The 24,267-nt window shown below is 45.0% G+C and overlaps 1 protein-coding gene across 2 annotated transcripts in view; it reads right to left on the bottom strand.

The window, feature by feature from the left end:
- LOC119463440 (tyrosine-protein phosphatase Lar-like) overlaps window positions 1–24,267 on the bottom strand; it is a 133,323-nt gene that overhangs the window by 38,862 nt on the left and 70,194 nt on the right. Inside the window, exons 15-20 of one of the 2 annotated variants that reach the window (XR_005194364.2) lie at window positions 22,846–22,947; window positions 19,420–19,561; window positions 16,074–16,138; window positions 15,662–15,776; window positions 13,433–13,512; window positions 11,680–11,769 (exon numbers count right to left, since the gene is read on the bottom strand). Coding sequence is in view for 1 of the 2 variants with exons in the window: in XM_037724287.2 (XP_037580215.1) it covers window positions 11,680–11,769; window positions 13,433–13,516; window positions 15,662–15,776; window positions 16,074–16,138; window positions 19,420–19,561; window positions 22,846–22,947 (598 nt within the window). In the remaining variant the exon portion in view is untranslated. Of the gene's footprint in view, window positions 1–11,679; window positions 11,770–13,432; window positions 13,517–15,661; window positions 15,777–16,073; window positions 16,139–19,419; window positions 19,562–22,845; window positions 22,948–24,267 lie in introns of both variants that reach the window. The other variant, XM_037724287.2, reaches the window with a different exon arrangement.

The raw sequence follows: 24,267 nt of genomic DNA, 5'->3' as shown, positions 1-24,267 counted from the left end.
GTCGTGCCAGACAAAGTAAAGGGCGAAAGACGAGAAACACGAAAGAAGAAGAAATAACCTGCAAATGTAGTAACAGCGTGGCGAAATCAACATGAAATTGAAAAGCAAGGGCAAAACACCAGAAACACGAAAGAAGAAGAAGCAGCCTGCAAATATGACAGTAACAGCGTGGCGAAATCAGCATGAAATTGAAATTGAAAAGCAAGAGCAAAACACGAGAAACACGAAACAAGAAGAAATAACCTGCAAATATAATAGTAACAGCGTGGTAAATAAGCATGAAATTAAAAAGCAAGGCACAATAATGTGGGTGGTTCGGTCCGCTCCCCCACTGGGGTAGTGCGCATTCTTTCGACATCACACACGTGTTCGGCTTGCCTATGCGGGGATTAAGTTCTGATTTTAGCTAATTTAACATATGGACAAAGAAACGAGAGGTTTCCCATGTGTTCATTTATGCCGTGCGTGATTGTTCTAAATTTGTGGATAAAATATGACTCTCTTTGTTCCCGTTCACGAGAAGAGCGGAAGCCTGACTGAAGAAGAGTGACACGTATTTTATGAAATGAATGCTCAGGCAGACTGATATGTTTTGAGAATGGGAGATGTGGTAGTGCGCGGGTGTGAGCTCTGTGGTTATTTAGACGGAGTCTGAACGCGGTTCCAGTCTGGCCTATATACTGTTGGTTGCAGACTTCACAATGGAGCATGTAGATCACATTGCTGCTGTCACAATTTAGAGGTTCCTTAATTTTGAATGCGAAATCAGAGGAAGTAGCCTTAGCAAGACAGGTTGAAGTCATGTGCTTACAGACATTGCAGCGGGGTTTACCACAAGGTCTGCAGCCTGATTCTATGTTTTGAACCGTGGTTGTCCTAGCTCTGACGAGGATATCTCTTAGATTTCTTCCCCGGCGATAGACAACTCGGGGTGGCTCTGTGAAAATTGAAGACAAACGTGTGCTCTGCTGAATGATATTAAAGTGCTTGGCTAGGATGTTGTTCACGTGCGGTAATGTAGATGAGTAGGTGAGGATAAGGTTGGTTTGGTTTTTCGGATGGCGGGGCTTTGAGCCCGTCAAAACTTCATTTCTGTCTAAGGCTTGTGCTCGGCTTATAGCATCATCAACAATACGTTCCGGGTAGTGCTTCGCCACCAGGGCCGTTCTGAGTTCCTTTGCATGACTTCCAATGTCATGCAAAGGAACTATATATATATATATATATATATATATATATATATATATAGGTAACGACAAGAGACACAACAACAACAAAAAAGAAACCGAGCAAACATCGTCACTTCCACGACCAGACCCATTCGGATATGTCAGACACATGTGTCCAAGATGAGCGACTGGAACGAATGTCTGCGCACTATCTGACAAGTCCTATACTACAGAGTTTCTCCCATAATTTTTCTTAAATATTGCGTGACCGCAAGATGATTTACAAACCTGGGGCCGTTTATTTTATTCCCCTATACCACGCTGCGTGTCCTCTAAGTGCAACTGCAGTCTGAACAAAGAAACGTCGCAGAAAGTGGAGCGAACGCCACCAGCGACGTTTTCAAACAACACAGGCAGGAAAGCAACCAAATGTGTGATTACCTAACGGAATGTGGGCTCTCCGGGAAGAAGGGCGAAATTTCATCACAGAAAATCTATTTGTTGTCATTTCAGCGACGTAGCCCACTTCCGTGTTCGTCGAGACAGCGCAGACACAACACATTCAAGCAAGCATATATCGTATTTGCACACGTGGTATCCTCATAGCTTTCCGCGTATTAGCTTGATTGTGGTTCTTGAATTTTGGTTGGTTCTTTGCAATCTTTACTATTGACGGCTTCCTTGGCGAACACAGTGCTTATTTTATGATGTACAAGAGGCATCTAGAGAGATGAACCATTTCCTTGCTAAACACCAATAATTATCGCTATTTATAAACCCTCCAATAAAATGACCTCCTTAACGCCGACGCATTCTGGAGGTCATCATAGATTTAGTATTAGTGGCGCCTGAGAGACGGAGAAAGAGAATAAACTTTAATCCAAAGAGCACGCGAGCGTAGGTAGCTCCTCCGCTCTGCAGTGGGTGGTCCCCTCAGTCCAGGAGTCCAGCGGCCTTAGCTGCCCTTCTCGCTCGGTTGACCAGGTTGAGCTGGTCCGTCGAGTCGGAGCGTGACAGCGCTGCCTCCCATTGCCGTGTGGTGGGGTGTGTTATGGGTGTGAGCTGTGGTGTGTTTGCGCAAGCCCATACCATGTGGTAAAGCGTTGCACATTTATCGCAGCGTGGACATTTATAGGAATACAACGCAGGCTGTATGCCGTGGTAAAGACTCAAATGTGGATATGTGTTTTTTGGAGTTTTCGCCATATTACGGCTTCCTCTCGCGTCAGATAATTATGCGGTGGGGGTAGTGTTCTTCGTGAAAGGCGATAGTGTTGTAGGATGTGCGTGTAGGTTAATGGTATGGGCTCTGGTTTGAACTGCTCGGCGCGGTCATCTCGCAGCTCCCAGTGTGCATGCATGCGCTCGGGCGTAGGTGTATGCCTGCTGATTGCCGCGTAAAGACTCATGCCCCGGAGTCCACACGATTTGTATGTATGGTGGCAGCTGGTGCACTCCATTCAGAATTCGATGTGCGGCCCTGGAAATTTTGGCCCTGGAATAATTTCTGCATGCCGTCTGAGAGTCCGTCAGAACTATGACGCAATGCAAGCGCGGTCTCGTCGTGATGGCTAACGCTATCGCTAGTTCCTCTGCCGCCGCAGCGCTCACTCTACAAACCGACGACGCATTTAGTTCGGTCCCGTGATTGTCGACTGTGGCGACGAATGCCGGTGCTTCTTGCTGTGCTGGCCACGTCTACGTACAAGGCATTGGGAAGGTTTCCATACTTTATCGCGAGCACCTGCGCTCGGGCTTGTCTCCGTCCGATGTGGAAGTTTGGGTGCATGTTTCTGCGAGTCGGTGAGACGTCCTTAGTTACTTGTATTCCTGTTGGGATTTTGGTCAGTGCTCTGGTCTTCCGTACGGAATATCCAAGACGCTCCCGGAAGCAGCATCCCGCCATTGTGCGTAGTAGTCTTGCCTTCTGGCTTACCAGGTGGGCCTCTATGATTTCCCCGTGCGTTGTTGTACACCTTTGTCTCCTCGAGGTGAAAACTAGCCGTTCCGGGTGGGAGTCCGAGCGACTGCTTATACGCCTTGCGTATCAGCCGGTCGAGTACCTCCACTTCCGGGTTACTGAAATTTAAATATGGTGCCGAGTAAGAAATGCGGCTCACAATACGGGCCTCCACTAGTCGGATAAGGTCCTGTTTCTTGAGTCCCCACTTCCTGCTGGTAATCCGTTGAATCATGAGCAAGATCTGCGTGGCCTTGTGTTGTAGCTTCTGTATGGCGTATCCTGCACCCCCGTCCTTTTTTCCTTGGTCATTTCTCTAGGACCCATTCGCAGGTGAATTGTTGGTCACGGGACTGTTGATCGTCCTCGTGAGCGCTTCTCCATTATGAGGAGCTCCGACTTCTCCGGCGCGCATTGCAGTCTGCATGTCTCCTCGTAGCTTGCTACGACGTCTACTGCCTTCTGTAATGCCTCTTATTGTTCTCCTATGGTCCCTCCGACCGCCCATATCGTGATGTCGTCTGCGTACAAGGCATGTCTGATCCCCGGTATTTTCTCGAGTTCGGCTCGGAGTTTCATCATGGCCACATTGAAAAGTGTCGGCGACAGCACTGATTCTTGTGGCGTTCCTCTGTTAAGTGTTTCTATTCGCTGTGACCTCACATTTCCCAGCCCTATTGTGGCTGCGCGATCTGTGAGAAAAGCCATCACGTAGCTGTACGTTCCTCGGCCGCAATTCGTGTCACTGAGATTGGATAGTATGGCTTCGTGCCCCACGTTGTCAAAGGCTCCCTTTAGGTCTAGTGCGAGGATTGCTTTTGGGCAGCATGGCGTTGCTGCAGTCAGTACTTCCTGTTTGAGCTGCAGAGGCACGTCTTGCGCTGACAAGTTGGGCCGAAAACCATTCATCGTGTTCGGCATCAGTTGACGTTCTTCGAGATGCGTCAGTAGCCTGTCTAAGATAACACGTTCCATCAATTTACCAAGGCAACGCGTAAGCGAAATGGGTCTTAGGTTTTCCAGGCAGGGCGTTTTTTCTGGCTTTGGTATCAGCGTAATCTCCACAGTGGCACCTGACGCATAAGCTGATAGCAATATCACGCGCTTATGTACCATTGTTTGTTGAGGGCGGTCATTATTGCTTCCAAAAGCCTTTTATCATTATCCCGAAGTTCATGAGTATTTTGTGTTTCAAGAAATAACTGCTAGCACACAACTTTACTACAGCTTCATTGCGACAACTCGCTTTCAAACCCAATCAGTTCATAAACTCATTTTATTGCATTTAACTCAAGCTATTCGCAGATCTCAGCGTCAAGTTTTTGATGCATTGGAAGAATTCAGAAGGTTGACCATCCAGTGCTTAGTCTAAATTCACTATGTGTGAAAATGAGATGGCTGCAGAGAAAGGCAACAGGTTGTGAAACTGGAAGAAATGTTTTAGTTCTATGTAGCACGAACCAAGTAATTGAATGGTAAGCTGTTTCATGCAGTAGAATTAGCCAAAAGAAGCCATGGATGGTGAGCTAGAAACCGGATGACTGCTATTTGAAGGCGTTTAACGTCCATAATGAATTATTATAACCGAAACAACCCATTTGGCCGATATGCCCTTTATTCACAATGCTCCGTGATCATACAGGATGTGCGAAAATCCACACGTCTCAATATAAACCTATATGGCTGCATGGGGTTATGATACAGGCGAATGGGTCTTTCATAAATGGCTTGAGCTCTTATAATGTAGGTGCTAGTAAACAGCTCTGCCCTGAAGTTTCATTCGTAGTCGACGCCAAACGGCCGTTAACACGGTGACAGGTTCAACACGTTCGATCACTGGAACCGCGCCTGATTTAGTGCATCAAGACCTCAGCAATGCATAGTCATGTAGAGTGAAATGCAGCAGAAATGTCTGAATATTAAAGGCAGGACTGATTACAACACACACTGTCCGCACTAGCTCAGTGGCTAAGGCGTTGCGCTGCTGTGTTCAAGGTCGCTGGTTCGATTGCGACGGCGGCGGCAACATTCAGGTGGAGGCGGAGTGCAAAATAATGCTCGTGTACCGTACATTGTTCGCACAGTAATGAACCTGAGGTCGTGAAAATTATTCCGGAGTCCGGCACTACGGCGTGCCTCATAATCAGATCGTGGTTTTGGCAAGTGAAATCCTAGAATTTAATTTAGTTTGGAACAGAGCCAACCCATCGAAACACCGTGGTTAACAATTCCTCTTAGTCATCAAGGTCACGACAAACACAGTAACCCCCTCTTGAAATCTTATAGAAGCTTACTGCACACGCAAGGAGTTAGGCAGATATTTTCAGCTGCAAGGGGAGAGCAACGCACAACCCGTCAATTAAAGCTTGCTTGTACCCGCTGCGGTGTCTCGAGGGCTACGGCAATTGACTTGAGCAGTTGATACGACAGTTGACCATGAAGTCACTAAATTGATGCCCTTCCGCGAGTGCCAGTTTCAAATGGGTGGGATGCAGCGAAATCTCCTGTGCTTAGGTTTCGGTGAATGCTAAAGAAAGCAATGCGGTTGAAAATTATTCGGAGTCTCCAACTAAGATTTCCCTTGTAACTCGAGTGTCGCATTTAGGCACTGTACACCGCAATCTTTTAAGCTTGTGCGGCGATTACGGCCATCCGGCCGTAATGCAGCACGCTGGTTTGCTGAGACGCAAAGCGTTTAGGTCAGTAACCACGTCGACCATCAACAGCAAAAAAAAAAAGCCGGTATATCTACCACGAGGGTGATATTGGCGTGATTACATGCTGAACCTCTAGAGGGCTGCGTTGAACCATGTTCTCGCATTAGACGGACGTTGATTTTCACCGCGCGTACACAGACGTATTCACATTCCGACCTAATGTTGCACGAAGACGTAACTTTACGAGATTGAATCGTTATAGCAGCAACTTCCACGAAAACTTACCACGTAGGATGAAGAAGCAAGTGAAAGCAAGAAAATTTCACATTTTATCAAATTTCCCAGCATTTTGGTTCAAAGTTTAAGCTGCTGTGTCAAAAGCATGCTTTGATTGCAGGGTCCCTGCCAGCAGGGTTAACTATAGACAGACTGCTTACCAAAAAAACAATATTAAGGACTAAGAACTGGTTCTATGGATTCTATTTCCCGCGGACAGTGCCTGAGATGACGCAATGTTCACATATTCCATGAAAGCGAAACAATGGAAAGTAATTGATGAAAATGCGTGACAGACTAAAACTCAGAAAAGAACAAGACACAGCACTGTCTTTTAAAAAAACGTGTTTTTGTTTGAGCAGCAGCAGTTTCAACGTGTTACTAAACCAACTCGCGCAGCTTTTGCTGTTTTTTTAACGCAGAAAGTACTTGTCGAATATATAATATTCCAGCACTCACTTCTTTTTTCTTGTGCAATCATTGTTAAGAAGACTATAAAAAAATCACAGTGAAGGCACTTATATAGCACAATATTTTTTTCCACCAATAAAGAGGAGAACAACGAACGCAGAAACACTTCAATATATCTTTCATCCCTTGGCGCATTTTTTCATCCTTTCTTGCTAGAAATAAATACGTTAAGGAATAAATTAGCTATCGCAGCTACATCATATGGTTGCGGCAATATTAATATCGAAAGCTACGCTAGACAAAGTTACGTATACTCAGCACACTCATTCTGATGAAAGAAGCAAATAGTAATAGGAACGCTTTGTAATGTATCTATGCAATCAATCGCAGTAAACTTTGTAGTATTCGAAACTTTCTCAAACTAAAATTCCCCTCGGGCACTTAATTTGTTGCGTTCCGCGCGTTAAATTCTTCAAACTTCTCTCGACTCAGGCCTCGACAGCAATGATAACTACGGTCTGTCTAAATCTGTTTCTAGATCAAACTGCGATTAAGAACCAGCGTCGATGCGGTTTCAATGGACATTTCACTAAAGCTATACATACGCCCACAGACCGTAACTCCCGCAGAATGCCAGACTAACGTATGTTCGCTGATGGTGAGTGTTGTCGCTGCAACAATCGCGAGCGGGCACTTGATTTCACGCTTCACAAGCGGCAAACGCTTATAGAATTATACCCCAACGGTGGAAACGATTGAAATAGTTTTCCGAATCGTTTCTCGGGAAGTCGCCAAACCCGTAGTACGGGAAACGCCGGCTAACCATCGTGGCTGTGCCGCGTGGGAAGAATTCGATTCATCGGATCATTAAATGAACCCATTACTGTGGCATTCGACGTAGCTCCCTATCGGTTATGGCACGTCCCCGTTCCTATCATGTGGAACAACACGAAACCGCGTTATATTAGAGGCTCTGTCAGATTCTGGGCTACGTTCAGAAGTTGTCGCACTGAGTGCAACACTCTGTGCCTCTACTGCCATGGTAAAAACCATGGCAACTTGCGACTGCGAGGTATGAAACTCGATTTCACTAATGAAATCTGTAGGCATTGGCTTCGAAGCCAAGATAAATACATTGCTGAGAACAATGGCATCAGGAATAGAGTATTATCACTAATGTATTAAATGACAACGATGCTTGTATCGTGAAATGGGACATATGGAAGACACCACCGATGTATTCCATGAATGAAAAGCAGAGCTTGCCGAAAACTGCAGCACCTGTTCTGCCGCCGCTTTTTTACACTGGCGCAGTCCCCGAAAACCGGGAAGAGACAGGACCTGGCTGATTATACAATGCCCTTTGGAGTGTGTGATACCACCAGGACCACGCTACAAGTCCGCTCGACGGTATATTAATGCAACAATGCTTCGCGAAGTAGCGGCAAATCATCATTGCGGTCAGCATACGATCAATATGAGAAGTGTCATCTGCCGAGGGCAAGGACGTGATTCACAGCGGTCCCTCATAGTTATTTGGCTCACAACTCTAGCAGGGGTGATACAGGCTTTGCACATCGGTGGTGCACGAGTTGGAACCGACGGAACAGTGTCGTTGTGTTTCAGCTCCCAGATAAAAAGGGTTAGAAAGTTTTAGCTCGACGTTTACTGTCCGTTGCACTCAAAACGCTGTATGAACTGCGATGTGGCATGCGCGCACAGCTGTTCATCAGGGAAGGCTAATGAGCGTGCCTGCGGCAACGCTTATGCCAGCAGCGGGAGCCGAGGGGACGTATTTTGCGACGATCACCTTCGGCGATACATTGCCTCGGCCGTCAGGCGCGCGCTGCTTGGCTCGTTGAGCAAAATCAGATGAGCTTATTGGCTGGTTGAGCACTATACGTCACGCGAAAGCCATAGTATCACTAGAATGTACTAGATTGGGGTAGTGGTTCCAGGGCGGGCTCTCCGCTGAGGTTTTTTCTAATGATCAGTTGGTGGCGCCACCGTCACCTTCACCTGAATGAGCAGCCTCGCGTGACGGCCGGACGCTTGCCGCATCGGAGTCCCTGCAGCAGCTGCGTGGAGCTTTCCCAGGCGCTTCACTTTGCTGCGTCTAGTTTTGATACTCGGTGGTGGAAAAAGTATTTTATTCTCCACCTACCTGTAGTTAATAAAATAGAGAAAGAGTGACGGAAACGATGCAAGCGGCGCAAGAACAACGGCGGTGCGTCGAGCAGACGACCGCTACTTAGCCCTGAGCTGGCCTCAGCCAATGGGCGCCGCGGAAACAGTGGGAGCTTCACGATTTACGCGAACTAAGCGTCGAACGCATAGCGCTTACGAAGCTACCAGCACTCGGCGCACTTTCTTCATACATATCACAGATCGCCTTGAAGATAATGACCACGCAATCGCGCACTTTGTCCACATCGCAGACCAGTTTCAAGATATGGGCACCCACGCGGTGTACGCAGCAGCCGCCGGTAATGGTAGGCCAAGTCGCAGTTTAACCTTGGCTGAACTTGAAGGCCAGATTTACGGAACCAGGCGTTTTCTGGGTTTGTGCCTGGTGTAGTAGAGCTATCGCTTAAAAAAAAGCCGGCAGATCTCACGCCCTGTGGGAATGGATGTTATGCGAAGCAGTGTGCGGGGAGCCTACCAGGTTAACGAAACGAACATGAGAGCACCATGATGTAGGTAGCTGTTTCATGACCTACATGACACGCATGAAATGACATTCATGTCATGACCTATAATTTATGTTCGTCATACACTGTTGTCATATTACGCCAATTTTGGTACATACCAAGTTAACGAAACGACCATGAGAGCACCAAGACGTAGGCGGCTAGGTAGATAGATAGACACCGTCAAAGTGGCAAATGTTCGCCAAGAAATGCTTCGAATTTAAAATCAGAGCCCTTCCACTACTGTGAGGATGGAAGCCAGCAAACCTGTGACTATGGATGGGTCTGCTGTAGTGAATATTGCCCCCATGATGAGAATGGGTGTATCGGCGTTGGGCATCTCCCAACCGGACATGTCTATCATGAACGTTCCGGTTGAGAAAGTCGCATTGAAACCTGGCGGCGGCACCAGGGAAGTTGGCGCTAGTGTTGCCGAGGAGTGCACCACCGTTGCCGGGTTCCTGGAGAGCAAGTTGACGCTGAAGTTCGTCCTCAATATCGCGTTCCCACAACTCGGGGTCGGCGGCTCTTCACTGACGTTTGGCCTCAACATCGTGCTCCCTCAACTGGGGGTCTGCCAGGCAGATACAGTGCACCATACACTTGACTGTCATCTTTTGGCGCTGAGACAGGTTTGTTTGTGCGCTTTTCAACGCCGGCGGTTCGAGAGCTCCGCGGCGGGGGTTTTGCGCCGCCTCCTTTGAGAGATGGCGCCACGCTGAGTCACCAGGCCGGCAGCGTCTGGCGAGCAGCTGGTGGTTATTTGGCTGAGACGACACTTGCAACGAAGTTAGTTCAAAACAGGTTCATTTCGGCTCAGTAAGCTTTCATGCCTGCGTCGCGTCACCAATCTGATTTGTCAGTGGCTATTTCATGCTTGTATCTGCTCTCGATTGCGGGAGAGTCAGATTTTTTCCCATCGCCTTGACGCTTGCCAAGGCGTTCACTGGACCCACTCCCCCATTCTAGTGCACTCTACGATCGCCGAAGTGATCATCGCTGAATACGTCCCCCGAACGCTGCCTTGGCTTCGGCAGAGCCGAATGAGCGGAGCTTGACTGTGCTCCCACATAGCTTGGACTTGTTTTTGTATGTTCTTTCTTTCTTTTTTCAGCCAGACGCATTGCGCGCCTCTGATGGCCTTCTAGTCCTACACACGCGAGCGGCGAGTTCGCCGTCAATACTAGGGGAGTCTCGCATTAAATGTCGCAAATGATAAAGTCATTTACTACCACTACATTGCCTGGAATCTTAAACCCAGCCCATTCCTCCAACCTCCAATTTACTTGCACTTGCCGATGTGCGCCATTAATCATACGAACCTCCAACTAAATAGTTCCCTGAACATGTGGATGGCGTAATGTCGAACACGACCGCTGAATGAAAATAAATGTTTTTTAAAGACGATAGTTTTACTTGGGCCCCCTAAACGTGAAAAACGCTGTCTTTCTGTCTGTCTGTCTTTCACTCGATTAAACCGCCCGGCCAAAACCAACCAAGCTACTATTACTTGTGGCACGGGGTCATACACGTCAACATTATACAGCGCAAAGGAAACCTAAGGCTTATCTGAGGCAAAGCATATGTAAGTAACCGGGATCCGCAGCGTTTATTTAATTAAGAATACACATTGCACTGGTATTTACGTTTGTGAATGAAAAATCAACGAGTTATAAATATGTCGAAGAGACGCTACGCGTTAACAACAAGCCGACTGAAGCCGCGGCTCTGTAGCCGGCTTTAAGCCAACAGTAATAAAAGGTCCCAACAGATGGCGCGAGAGCAGGGCGAACGCGGGAAATTTGAATTGAATTCAGCAAAACTCCCATTGCATCCATCATGGGAGGAGTGAGAAGGCAGGGGAAGAGCGTGAGGGGGAGAAAAGAGTGTGTTACCTATCAGGGGCGGCAGAAGACTATTGTCTTTCGAGGTCATTTGCAGCGAAGCAAGCAGATATGCGGCCAATTTTTTTTTTTATCCTGCGACCATGTGTCGACCATCTACTGCCGCTCTCGCCTGGTTTGTTCTACTGCTTTTACGAAAACATCTAGCACGGAAAATGGAAAAGCCGCCAAATGCCTGCAACTATTTCGATAATTTCATTGCCAGCATACATGTTTTAACCTGTCTGTCCATTCAAGGCACAGAAAGCAGCGAAATATGCTTCTTGACGGACAGTTTCTTTATATAGCTACATTTAATTCAATGCACACCGCTCCCTTGAAATTCTAATTATTTCGCCACTGATGGCTGCACTAAACTTTCGCGGACATGCGCATAAAGGCTGCCTAAGCAGTTCGGCGTGCTGTTATCGCGGAGGTCTGTCTCTATCTCCTCTCTCTCTTTTCATCCCTACACCCCCTTCTCCCAGTGCAGAGTAGGAAACCGTACGTGCGTCTGGTTAACCTCCCTGCCTTTCCTTTTTTTCCTATTTCTCTCTCTCTATCTCGGTGGTCAGTTTAGTACAGGTGCATCAGAGGCCTGTGTCACTGAAAGTTACTGTCGGGATTACTCACTTGTTGATGTCTTTGATGACGTGGTGTTGCATTTCTATCTGTTCGTCCTGCACCATCGGAGGGCTGGGCTTTGTTGTCGACCCATTTACACTGGAAGAGAAGTGTCAGGCAAAACGCAATGTTGCTTTATGATATTTGTCCTTGGTTCTTGAAAACGCATTTCTATATGAAAGTGATGGTCGGCGAAATCTAAGTTGAATAACATTTTGCGTGTTTGAACTGCAAAATAGGGAGTACCTATAAATATTTTGCCATTGTAATAAGTTCAACACATACCCTTGTTAGGTGCACAGTATTTTTTTCACACAAGCGTTTATTTCGTCAGTATTTCGTCAGATAACATAACGTTAAGTTGTATTATTAGTGTTTTGTATTCTTTTGTTTGAGCCCTTTTTGTAGCAAGCTTATCTAGTGTACTTCTAGTGTACCAGCATTTTATATGGGAAGCATTTCTTTGCATGGTCCGAGTCAAGGTCAAACGCGAGGCCGTCCAAGGTCACACAGTTTATCGCCGATGGCCTTTCACTCCGATGCGCGCGCTCGCTGGCCGCTACGGGCTCGGCCCCTACTTGGGGGACGCGCATGCTGCGAACTCTCCCCCGCGCGCCCTCACTCACTTGGCACCTCCTCTTGTTTCACTTGCCAATATACGGATGTGCGAGCAACAAACCGACATGGCTCAGTTGTGCTAGCTGCCGTATGTATATACATTACGCGTAGGCCTCTACTTGATCGATACAATAGCGAGTCCTCGAAAGTATCAAGCGTAAGATTAGCGTAATAGTGCAAAGGTTCTGCGGAGACTACAGAGGCACGGCCGCTAGATAGTAGCACTGCGTACCGCAGTGGTGAGGCAAGAGTCTCGAGAACCGACGGGCCGACGAGATACGAGCGGCCGTGGAGCGCGAGCGAGAAGCGACGCGCGGTCGAAGATCTGCGGCACGCCAGCGAACGGCCGCTGAACAGTCCACCGAGACCAAGCGGTGAGGATTGCAGGACCGTTACAGCGGGACCCAGACGCCTACTCTTCAAAGTACTTTGCAGGAGACGAATTCGGTGCGCCGTGTAGCGTCTGCGATCGCCTGTGGTTTCCATAGGTCGCCAGGGTGTCGTGGCCCGCGCATGTTGCGGTCCTTGAGTGAGCGTTTCCCCGGGAGGATGCGAGTTCGTTCGGGCTTTGGGCCACGTACAGGGGAGAAATGCTTCGCGTTTACTTAGATAATCACCAAGGATGGTTTCTGCCGCTGTTTGTTTAGTAGACACTAAAAACTAACTGTTTGTACATGTTTCTAGGTGGCGTGGTATACCCTAGTGAAGGTCTTAGTGTCTTTTTGACCACGCTTTAGAACATTTTTGTTGTGCAAATAAATATTTGATTTCATTTGAGCATCAATTTGCACAAATGCTTTATACAAAATTTCACTGAATAAACGATCATTGCCTAATTCTGAAGAATTGCAATCGGATATAGAAAAGTAAGGAGTGACGTTCAGTTTATCGTGATGATTGACTGTTCTTGGACAACAACAACAGTTGTTTGCTTTTGCCGAGCCGGCGCTTGTGTAAACGTACCCTACACGATTGAGGTTGTCGACATGTCCGATTTAACACATGCTGCTGGTTAACAATGACCAAAATATAGCTGACGCAGTATATTTTGTTAATATTACATTTCCTGTTTATTTATTCTATGCAGCGAGAATTAAAATAAAAAGTAGGAGACAGAAATGTAGGGAAACAATCGAAAACTTACTCGGACATCTGTACCAAATGCACGAGGGAATTATTCATGTTGCTGGCTTCGGCAGACGGTCTCTTCGAGCTCGCTTGCTTCTGCCTTGGGAAGAAACGTTCACACTAAGTGCAATAAATTCTCGATCTTGCATATATTTTAAGTGAATGGCATTTCAAAGTTTTTAGCCTGTATTTTTCATGCATACATACAATGTAAATAACTAAAGCGTGCTCAAAACCAGTTCGTTAGGTCGGCCTCACGCACAAGCTCCAACATGGAGCTTATAATTCGCTGGACATTGGTCGGAGGTTATGCTGTATTCCATGCCTCCAGTGATGTTAGGCCACCTTCATTGTGTTTCGGACACATTAATTTATTAATTTTACTTAACCATCCTCAACACAAACCCTCACGCCTGCTGAGGCCACAGACCCATCCTTCTGACTCAAGTTTATACTTTCTTTCGCTCTCATATATTTGCTCTGGAAATCGCTGTCGCTAATCTTTGTGAAAAAAATATCTTAAAAGTGCCCTTCATTAGAGATTACTCGGTTCAACACATGCTGTCGTGAACTGTTACATTATTTTTGGTCGCTTAAAGACAAAGACACCTACGATTGGCGATAATCAAAGATGAACTTAAATGACATTGGGCATTGTGAACCACCATGTAGGTGTAGCACGAATTCTCCCCAATCAAAAGCACAAGATTATTGCGCTCATTTCTCGTGTATCATGACACTTTACACTTTCACTGTTTTACACGGATGTCGTACGGCATATTAGCTCTACCAAAGCAAGCACATTACTGCTGTTGAAGTTTCATTGCAGGAATTATGAGATTCGAAACAAAAAGCAGCGCAATAACCAGCAAAACATGAGTAACACGGACGTTTACCTTTCTTTTATATATGTTGATGCTGGCGTTCGCTATGCGAAGCAGCAAGATATTTTCTTGTTTCAGTGTTGGCAATAAATAAAACTAATGCACAAAACATCAGCGGGCATGCAGATCAAAGCGGCTGCACTCTAAACGAGAATTCCACCTGTATATTTAAAATTTTTGCGTCTAATGTGATTTATGCGATGAACTTGCTCGTTTCATTTGCATATGACATCGTGAATGCAGCAGCAGTTAACTTTCGTTAGATGTAGCCTTCACAAAACGGACAAACACATTATTCTGATGGTGCAGCGCTTTATTTATTTATTATTTATTTTATTTACGTATTTATTTAAACCAAAGAACGCGAAAAGAAGTGCACCACACTTTCCCGACGAAATTGCTTTTACTCGAAAAGGAGAGAAAGAGGAAATATAAGTGAGATTCAAAACGGCGATGGTGGTATAGCAGCGAACCTAAAGGCGTTCTAATGCAAGAGGACTGACCAGGTCAAGGTCCCGTGTGAAGTTGCCGCGCAAGCAATCTTTACAATGTTCTTATATATTGGCGTTCGTTTTACCAGGCCGTACGATGAAAATAAGAAGCGGGGAGGCAAGGTGTGAAAGGGGCGGGGCGGGGCGAGCCCTGGCCCCGGGTCCATATATGTAGTTATGGCACCGCTTCCACCGCGGTGAATGATCTGGAGAAGTTTACTAATGGTAACGCAGGGGTCGTGTCTGCTTAGCCCCCCCCCCCCCCCATCTTAAGCTTCATACCTACATAGTTTGCGTGTAAAGTGTCATTCTATTGGTGTTGGAATATCAACTGCACCCGCTTGTATGTGATCTTCGTCGTATTGGAGTATGCAGTTGAGCGTTCACTTGACTCCTTCTGCAACACTTTGTTGTCCACTGTATAGGCCCAAATACAGTGTTGACGAGCAGCATCTGCATACAGCCCGTTTCAACACTAGATAACTGTGCGAACCAGATGTTCAATTAAAGAATAAAAGAAAGGGGAAAATGGCAAGCTATAGGCGAAACCTGCCAACAGAAGATGGGAGAAGTTCATCTTGAAACATTATGTCATTGAAAGTGAATCTCCAGGGAAAATACAAAGAAACGTCAAAACTATGCCGAAATTTGACAAAATCCAAAACTGAAAATGCATGAACCTAATCATCTGCGTCAACACTTGTTCTGCCCGCGAAAAAAACAAATATATCAAGCGAAACTGCAGACTTTCTACGCATGAAGCGTTCTGTTTTCCAAGTTGAGGTGCGCTGCACAGTAAATCTCCCTTTACGCAGATCACTGAGATCTGTTTAATTTTGCAATGTGAGATTATTTTGTTTTACCCCTTACCGCGCCAGCCGCCTCCTGTGAATCACAAGCACCACAAGGATGGCAGCCATTATTATGATGGCGGTCAGTATACCACCTGCGATTGCTCCTGCGGAACTGGGCTCCTCTGGAAGCGCTGGAACAACAAGTAAAAGTTAAAAAAAATGTGTGAGCGAGCAAGCGCATATCAATATGGAATGGAAGGCGATAATAAATGTGGCAAGGACAAAGTGCAGCGGATAATCATCTGACGCTATCATATAACTAAAGAATACAGAAACCTGAGCTTCTGAGGCCGTGCTGAAAATCTAGCGTTTCTGGTAATTTTCTAGTTCATACTTATCGTTAATTCACCAGGTTACTTAAGCACAATACTTTCTGTCAATTAGGCAGTCGAAATAACTAAAATTACTAAGCGCCAGGAGTCTCTCACCTGTAACGAACACCTCAGGAGTACTGGCACGCCTCCCACCTTTTGTGTACCCGATGACGTACATCCTGAAAGGATATAGGAAAACGGGACAGGCTATAACAGGGATGCAGTAAAAGTGCGGAACTTGAAACGTCTATTGCATGCTTAAGAGGGTGCACGGGCACTAGGGTGCAAAAATGGACTTAACAAAATACACAGGTTACACAGGCTTCAGAAACCTTAGATGCCTAACTTATGCTGCCGCTAGTGGGGGTCTTGCATTGAATTTCTTCAATGGTGCTCGCTCCATATCTGTAGTGGGCCCGTTTGTCTTGCAGACGTTGTGTGGGCACAGTTGTACAGAAATGATCCGCGCAATGGTGGTGTACAAGACTGCCTTGCACCGCGCGTGCCCATCGCACCCGTACATGGTTGGGGCCCCTGCGCTTGCATCAATCTCACGCGCTTGCGCTCCCTATGGGAGCGGACAAGTTCTGGCGTGGTCGAAAGGGTTGAATACCGTTTTGTCTCGCTGCCCGTGTCTCTTTACGCCATTGCTGAACCGTACATGTTCGACGCGGGGATGCGATAGCCGAGCAACTGTCATATTTCGGCAACAAATTATATGCTTGTAAGCCTTATTGCTCCTGATGAGTACAGATTTGAATGTGATTGAGTATACTAATTACGGCAGAGTGAGCTCTTATAGGCGACCGCTCCCTCTCCGGAGAACAAACCTACCGCCGAGCTGGGCCACTCTGAACGTGGAGCGAGAACCTAATTTAACTCCGATGGCGCCGCGCATGGCGCGAAAACGGCGCCATCTGAGCACGTGACACATGCATTATCGAGCAAGGGGTTCCTTTCTTCGACACGACGATACCAAAGGAGGGCGCGTAGGTAGTTTGGTTGCAAATATATAATCACTACTACTATACCATATTTTCGTTACGTGCAGGTTTAGCAAGCGACCCCTATACTGACCGAAATGACAAAGGTTTCAAGTCAAAATATAAAAAAATAAACCAATAAATGAAAAATTCTGAGACTTCCACTTGCTTGAAATGTCAGGATCGTTGTTCAATAAGTGGCAGCATATTGCTGAGAAATTCTTTAGCCTAACCGAATAAAAAAAGCTGCGTGAACAGTGTTCTCGATTGCACAAGCGGTGTAAGAAACTTCAGTTTTATCCCTCGAAGTTAAATAAAAAGCAAACATGACTACTTAGTAACAATCCTAAATATTACATGTTCAAATTGCCTGCACTATTTCAATGTACCGTTATTTTTTCGACTGTGCACTTTATTACTGTAGCGGCTAAAGAGACTCAGTCAGCTATTATGATTTTCTTTTAGCTTCCGTAAGGTAAATTCATTAAAATTCAGTATATGTAATGTGGGCAATTTGTACTTTTTCTGTAAATAATAATATATCCTTATTTATTTTACGTGTGCTTCAAAGATGTTGACACTCCTCACCATACATATATTTCTTGCATTTTCTTATTTTGCACTGCCGCAAAACTTTAAAAATTCAATATTTGACATACAAACAGGTAGTGCGTTGTCAATGGTTTGTTGCATATCAATATGGAAAAATTTTGGACGCGACGCATCTTATCGTCACTTCCTGTGACGGATTAGCTGTTCAGAACAGGAGCAAGCAATTGATTAGCAAAGTGCGTGGAGATTAGAAGACCCTCACACAAGAAAGCTTTTTAACTTTGCTCCTCACTTCATGACAGCGTTTTGTTGACTTTAATTGCTTCAAAAAAAAAGCCACCAGATGTGTGATCGTAAGTGTTAATCATTTCACTAACCACATTGTTCATTTCTTTTTTATTTACGAGGTCGTTCAGCTAATAGCTGCGTGCAAAACAAGGAATCAATGTTTTTAAACGATCGCAGCAACACAGGAATCAACAAACTGAAGGATAAATTAAGGCGATGGGTTTTCGACATTCAATCGAAATAAAATCAAGATATCAGCATGGACATTAATGAAATTATTAAGCTTGTTCCGTGTACTTTGCTCGAAGATTTTCACGTTCATGTTTCGAGTTCATTTTGTTCAACTTTTTATCATATAGACTGACAGATGTAAATCTTCCTGTCTCTCGTAAAATTGCCTACTTTATTCAGCATGGTAATAAAGTACGGAATGAGAAGTGTCGCCATGAACACGAGAGCACGAAAATGTCACAGACACAAATAAACAACCTCCCGGAAAGATAGCTTCGCAGGTGAAAAAAAAAGGTTCTGCTAGTCTTGGAATAGAAGAAGCCTGAGATGATAGCGTCATCCTTATATGGTAGAGCGACCAGCCATGAGAAGTGTCGGTCCCGCATGGATGAGCAAATTTTTTTAACTTCGAAGTTTTCCTTCTGAAAGACCCGCATGGGTTTCTTTTATAGATTCGCGCTATACTCGGGTGGATGACAATGCTTCTCTTTTTTGAAGTTTCCTCCGCCTTGAGCATTTCCGTAGAACTGATTCACCAGTATCATTATGGCAATATTGAAACCAATGTTTAGGCTAGCTGAGATAATGGTATGAAATGGCCTCATGATGTGGCATGCTAAACTTATCTAGAAACAACAGCGTCGCCAGACAAGACGTTCAATTACCCTGACGTCTCCTTTTCGGTTAATGTACGATGAAGTTACGCCAGAAAATATTGCCCGCGGCCCGCTTTCTTCTGCTTCACTGAAGCGTCTCCCAGTTAGTTTAAACTCGTATTTACTCTTCTTTCTTTCTGAACCGGGTTCGGCCATGATCACATCTCAAGATGTTGTTACGGAGGCTCTGTCCAAAAGTGTAACGTCACACTTGTCTCCTAGGACAACTGCAACAGATTTTCGGGCCGCGTAAAAAGTCTAGTTCCAAGCAGTGGAAATATTGAGGAGCTTGCATGCGAAATTCTTCGCCTGAAATACGAGTGAAGACACCACAAAAGGCTCAAAAAGGTAGACCCTTTTTATACCAAAACTGAAAACAAATATAACTGCCGATGCAGCTCGTCAAAATTGACGCATGGCTCAGAGTGCACGATTCTTCGGCATAGCCTCTGAGATCCGGTGCCACCAGCTCCGCGGTTGAAAATGTCGGAGGTGACTTGCTGTGCCTTGTGTCACATCTGCTAGCAACCAGGTGCCCGTGTCGTCCGCACTTAGTTGGCACTTAGAAGATATGAATAAGAAACTGACAGCACCGGCCCTGTAGCTTTGGCAGGGTATATAACATGGTAATAACAGGGGTATATAACAATTCATAACCAATTTACTCAACAAACTGAAATTTTGTTGTAATTTATCTCTAAATGTAAATACCCATTACACGAACTGACTGATTTCACTATTTATACTTACGCGTATTCTGTTCCACCTCTCAAAGGCCCATTGCAGGGGGTCTCCCGGTCATCGTCACAACTTTCATAGCCGATGGTGCACATGAGAGTTCGTTCTCGGCCTCGCAGTGGCTCGCAGTTCAGCGGGTCATCGTCGTCTTTGGCTGTGATGCCAGCAGAAATGTTCGATGCTTGAAAAAGTCTGGAAGTTACTTTCATCTATACAGATATGTTGCTTCGGTCCTTCAACCATGCACTTTCCCTGGTTCTATTTTTCCAACGCAAGAGACTTGACCGCGGTACCCAACCATGTTACTTATATTAAAAGACCAACCAATATTTCACAAATAAAAAAGTCAATAATGATGAACACTGTCATTTATTACTGCATCCCCGAGTCCCATGCGCTACCCTTCACTCACATAAGCCCTTTCCACCCCGCACCTCCACCAATTTGTTACGATGCAGATGTCACACATAAAGATGTATTGAGATTATATACAAGAGCGGCAACGATACATAAACAAGATGGCTGACAAGACCGATTCCCCCTGCACACGTCACATCTTTCACTGACTGGTGCCACTTTCGGATGCGCCGTAACAGTATGTCCATGTGGTAAAGCTATATCATTTGGTGAGCGTGAAGAGCTATAACAAAGAACCTGCAGGTGCCTTTATTGGTGTTTAATCTTTGCGCAACAAAAACAAAGTGATTATCTTGTACTTTATAAAACAAATAAATTATGGGGTTAACATTTCAAGACCACGAGATGATTATGAGGCATGCTGTAGTGGGGGACTCCAGATTAATTTTGATCACCTGGTTTTTTTTTTTCACCATGCACCTAATGCACAGTACATGGGCGTTTTTTGAATTTCGCTTAATCTAAATGCAGCCGCCATAGCCAGTATTATTGTGCTTTATGAACGTCGACTATGTTTGCTAGTGTGCTGGTAGGCCTCCTTCATAAGAAATCACATTTCTTAGTTGCGAAACGAGACTACCCAATTCCGAAGCATTCTCGCCTCTTTCACGAAGTTAAGGACATCGGCCATCTCTGAAAAATCCTCGACGTGTTTGACGCCTGCTAATCATTCTATGCTTAAGGAGTAGTTTTAGGCTTCACGGAGTCATATACTTTAGGCAGCACAAATATATTGTTCTTGCCGAGACAAAAATGAGAGAAGGCAACTTTTAAGCAGGAATTAATTACAATCGTGTTGTGATTCACCAATTATGGTGCTTTGTCATGTTCAGTGAGCCCCTTGTGCTAACGTTTATCTTTATACAGGTCTCGAATACGAATATGATTTGCTTAACGCATAGAACGAACATGTCCTGACGACGCCTCTTCATGCAGTACTTCAGAAATCATTGCACATGAAGCGCAGACATTTGCCATCCCATGCTAGCTTAAGTAAATATACAAACACACTAATCTATATACTGGTTGCTTCTGCAAAGAGTGCCAAAATTTTGAAAGAACCTCTGTGGCAGATAGCAAAACAATAGTCCTTGAGCTAGATTACTCCAACTGGCGGATGTCATTCGCGAGAGAAATTGAAATGTATGATTGGCTGATCACTCAAACTCATTGCTTCGTTTTTAAATAATGACCCTGTGGCATATATTGCAATATACATATTGTAGCCGGTGAGATTGCAAGGCACAGTCACATGGAAAGAATTCTGTGGATCAGACCTCTCTCTTTCTCACACACACACACACACACACACACACACACACACACACACATATATATATATATATATATATACATTGGGGTAAAACCATAAAAAACTTGGCGGAGGCTTAAGCTTCATCTTTATGAGTGGAACGCCAGTAGTGTTATTGGGCCCCATTTGCATCACCTTCTCATTCGCTTGCCATGCTCTCGGATCACAGAACAACGTAATTCTCATGGCACAATAGTCATTTGTTTGTCCACACTACGACTTTCTTGACAATGTTTGTTGTGGCATGTGACCTGTCCTCCAAAACTGCCATTTTTACAATACAAACGCACTCGATTCTTCAAGTACTATGAACTATCACAATCGCCTTTAATTTCCCATAATTACCTTATTGATCCGAATTCATCACATGCGGATCCAGAGCGAGTGCCCGCTCTGGCACTTTTCGCCCTAGCTCTGACGTCATCAGCTCCTCCTAGCGACCTTCGAGAGCAGTGAAAGCTTTCCGCTCCAGTCTCAATGTCAAGCGCACAAGCGTTCTTTCCCTCACGGCACGGTTGAGTGTCCCGGAGAAGTGAGACGGTGACTTCGCATATGCTTTCCTCGAAACGGTGGCGGCAAACGCTATGCATCAATTTCAGGTTACTGTTTTGCTTCGCACTTTTAATATTTTAGTCTGAGAAGATTTAGCATGAAAGGCTTGCGCTGTCGGTGTTTTGTTTCATGACGTTTGCTGGTGGGCTGTCATTCTCAAAATTCCGAGGAATTGCTTTTTGATGAATATAAGACAATGTATGAGCAAATTTAGTGACAGGATAACTTTAGCGCCGTATAGAATATATACGGGAATTTTCGCTCACAGGACGCCAACGCTGGCCACGGCGCCGGACGCCAACAGCGGATTTTCTGTGACACCGGGCCCTTAACGCTATCGCGTTAAAATTAACAGGGAGCAGACCTGAGCCTCAGACGTAGGATAAGACAATGACGAAGTGAAGTGATGAGCAGTGGCTCCGTCAAGAAGTCCCAGTCAATAATATGGAGTTGTTGTCCCTTGTGGTTATGTCTTCGAAGCAATAGATATATTGCAATCTTTAATATATAACAATTCAAGATTAGTATATATATATATATATATATATATATATATATATACTAATAATTAATTGTTAGCATCATTTTAGTGCAAACGCATTCACAACCGAATATAAACGCTTTCATGGACAGCTTTTTCTAGAAGCAGCAATGACATCCCCTCTCATCAGAATGCCTAATTGAAACTGTCAGCTCAAGAAAGTGCTCGATTGAAATTGCGCGGCAGTTTTCAACCATAAACCGCTGCCGGGTCTGTAGGAGAGGTACTCTACATTGTATTCAAAGGTTGGGCACTCCTTTGTCGCAACCCCTTGGTTTTTTTTCTAATAGCACAGACTCATTGTGCTTCCTCTCAATTACTGAGTTGATGGAGTGTTTGGACATCATCCCCCTCACCAGCTCAATTTTATTTCCAGAGTGCTTTCGAAGCTGCTTCACCATTGCTGCGATGCTGGGCTCCAGTCTCCTTTTGTTAAAGTACGCGACCAAGGCGATGGTTACAACGTTAAATAACGTACCGAACCTCCTACGAATGGTGCATATTAAAGTACAAAAAGGTGTCCTGAATAATTGGAAATTATAAGATGTCACGGCTCACAACATTTGCCGGCAGGGCTGAACCATTATTTACCAACACAATACAGCAATACACTTACCCTTGGTGAAGGGGTTCCAGTCTGGTGGTGTAACCACGTGTGGAGGAATAGGGTGGTTCCGTGCGAGGTCCTTCCACGTAGTACCATTTTCAACATCTTTGCCTATAAGATATCGATAGTTGATCTACATTCGCTTGAAACGTGCTTCGATATATTATCCAATTAGACCTTTCAAGCTTTCGCAACGACTAAACCAACACACATTCCCTAGCCTAAATCCAAGCCACGCTCGCTTTGAATCAAAGAGCCCGAGCCAGAATGAAGAATTGGGCGAATCAATGCGGCCCATATTTTTGTAATGTCTTACTGAACACTTAAGGTCCCTATATCTTGTATATTAGCAGTAACAGCATCAGGGGTAATTTGAAATTCAAAATAAAAACATACCTAAGCGCTCCTCGCATAAAACTGAGAATAAAGAGATTTGCAATAGCTATAGTTGAGGTTTTTCTTGTAAACGATGCACCTGAAATACATGTTTTTCTTCAGCAATGGCAGCTCCAGTTACACACTTGTGCCAGCAAGGCGCATATCGTATGCGCATATCGTATCTGGGCTTGGCGCGGCATGATCAGACATTTCCAAGTCACGATTTATCCACGAGTGTCTTTAGACAAGAAACGCCAAACAGTTCACATAATTTAATTTCCCAAACAAATAACCTGAGTATTCACAGACCAATGGTGGTAGTCAGCCATAAAATTTGCATAGCTTGTAAAGGCTATAAAGGTTTAGCCAATGAATAATCCGCAGCTGCCAGAGGTGACATTAATCGGCACTGAATAAAACCCTTGTGCATTTTAACTACACTCTCGCTTTCTCCGCGCATCATTTGCAAAATATTCTGTGAGCTTTGTAACAACCTCATGAAATCCCATGAATGTTCTTGGTGCAATCAGACGGAGTTTATAAGGACGATAATTATCCTACGCAGAAGCCATATGTGTATAAAATCACGTCGAAAGATCGCACTGAATATTAGTGCGAAATTCAGAGGAAAAAAGAATGCAACGGAACAGCGTTATAGGATAGAGGAAAAATATCGTCTTCTCCCAGCTACAAAACTGGGCTCTACGGCTGACCTTCAAGAAGTATAGCAAAAATAAGTTTATAGCTAAACAAGTATTTACAAAGTAAGATGGCACTGTTGTTTTCGTTTTTATTTGTCTCAAGCGAACGTATCTGCCCCATTAAACTACAAGGCAAAGAACGGCACTCGCGCTTTTAAAATCAATCATATGTATTAGCAAGGTGTCGCTGTCTACGATGTAACACGTAGGAGCATGTCGGCAGGATACACTAGTACAAGATGCGTATTCTGTTCTTAGGCAAGGTGTCGATGCCCCAACTGTAGAAATTTCCAACAAAAGCTCTCTTTTAAAATAGCATTAACGAACGAAAATGAGTTGGTGACCAGTCCGG

This window comes from Dermacentor silvarum, chromosome 9, assembly GCF_013339745.2.
Source record: "Dermacentor silvarum isolate Dsil-2018 chromosome 9, BIME_Dsil_1.4, whole genome shotgun sequence".
Taxonomy (NCBI): domain Eukaryota; kingdom Metazoa; phylum Arthropoda; class Arachnida; order Ixodida; family Ixodidae; genus Dermacentor; species Dermacentor silvarum.
The sequence above is the reverse complement of the archived record's forward strand: the minus strand, read 5'-3'. Positions and strand labels throughout refer to the sequence as shown.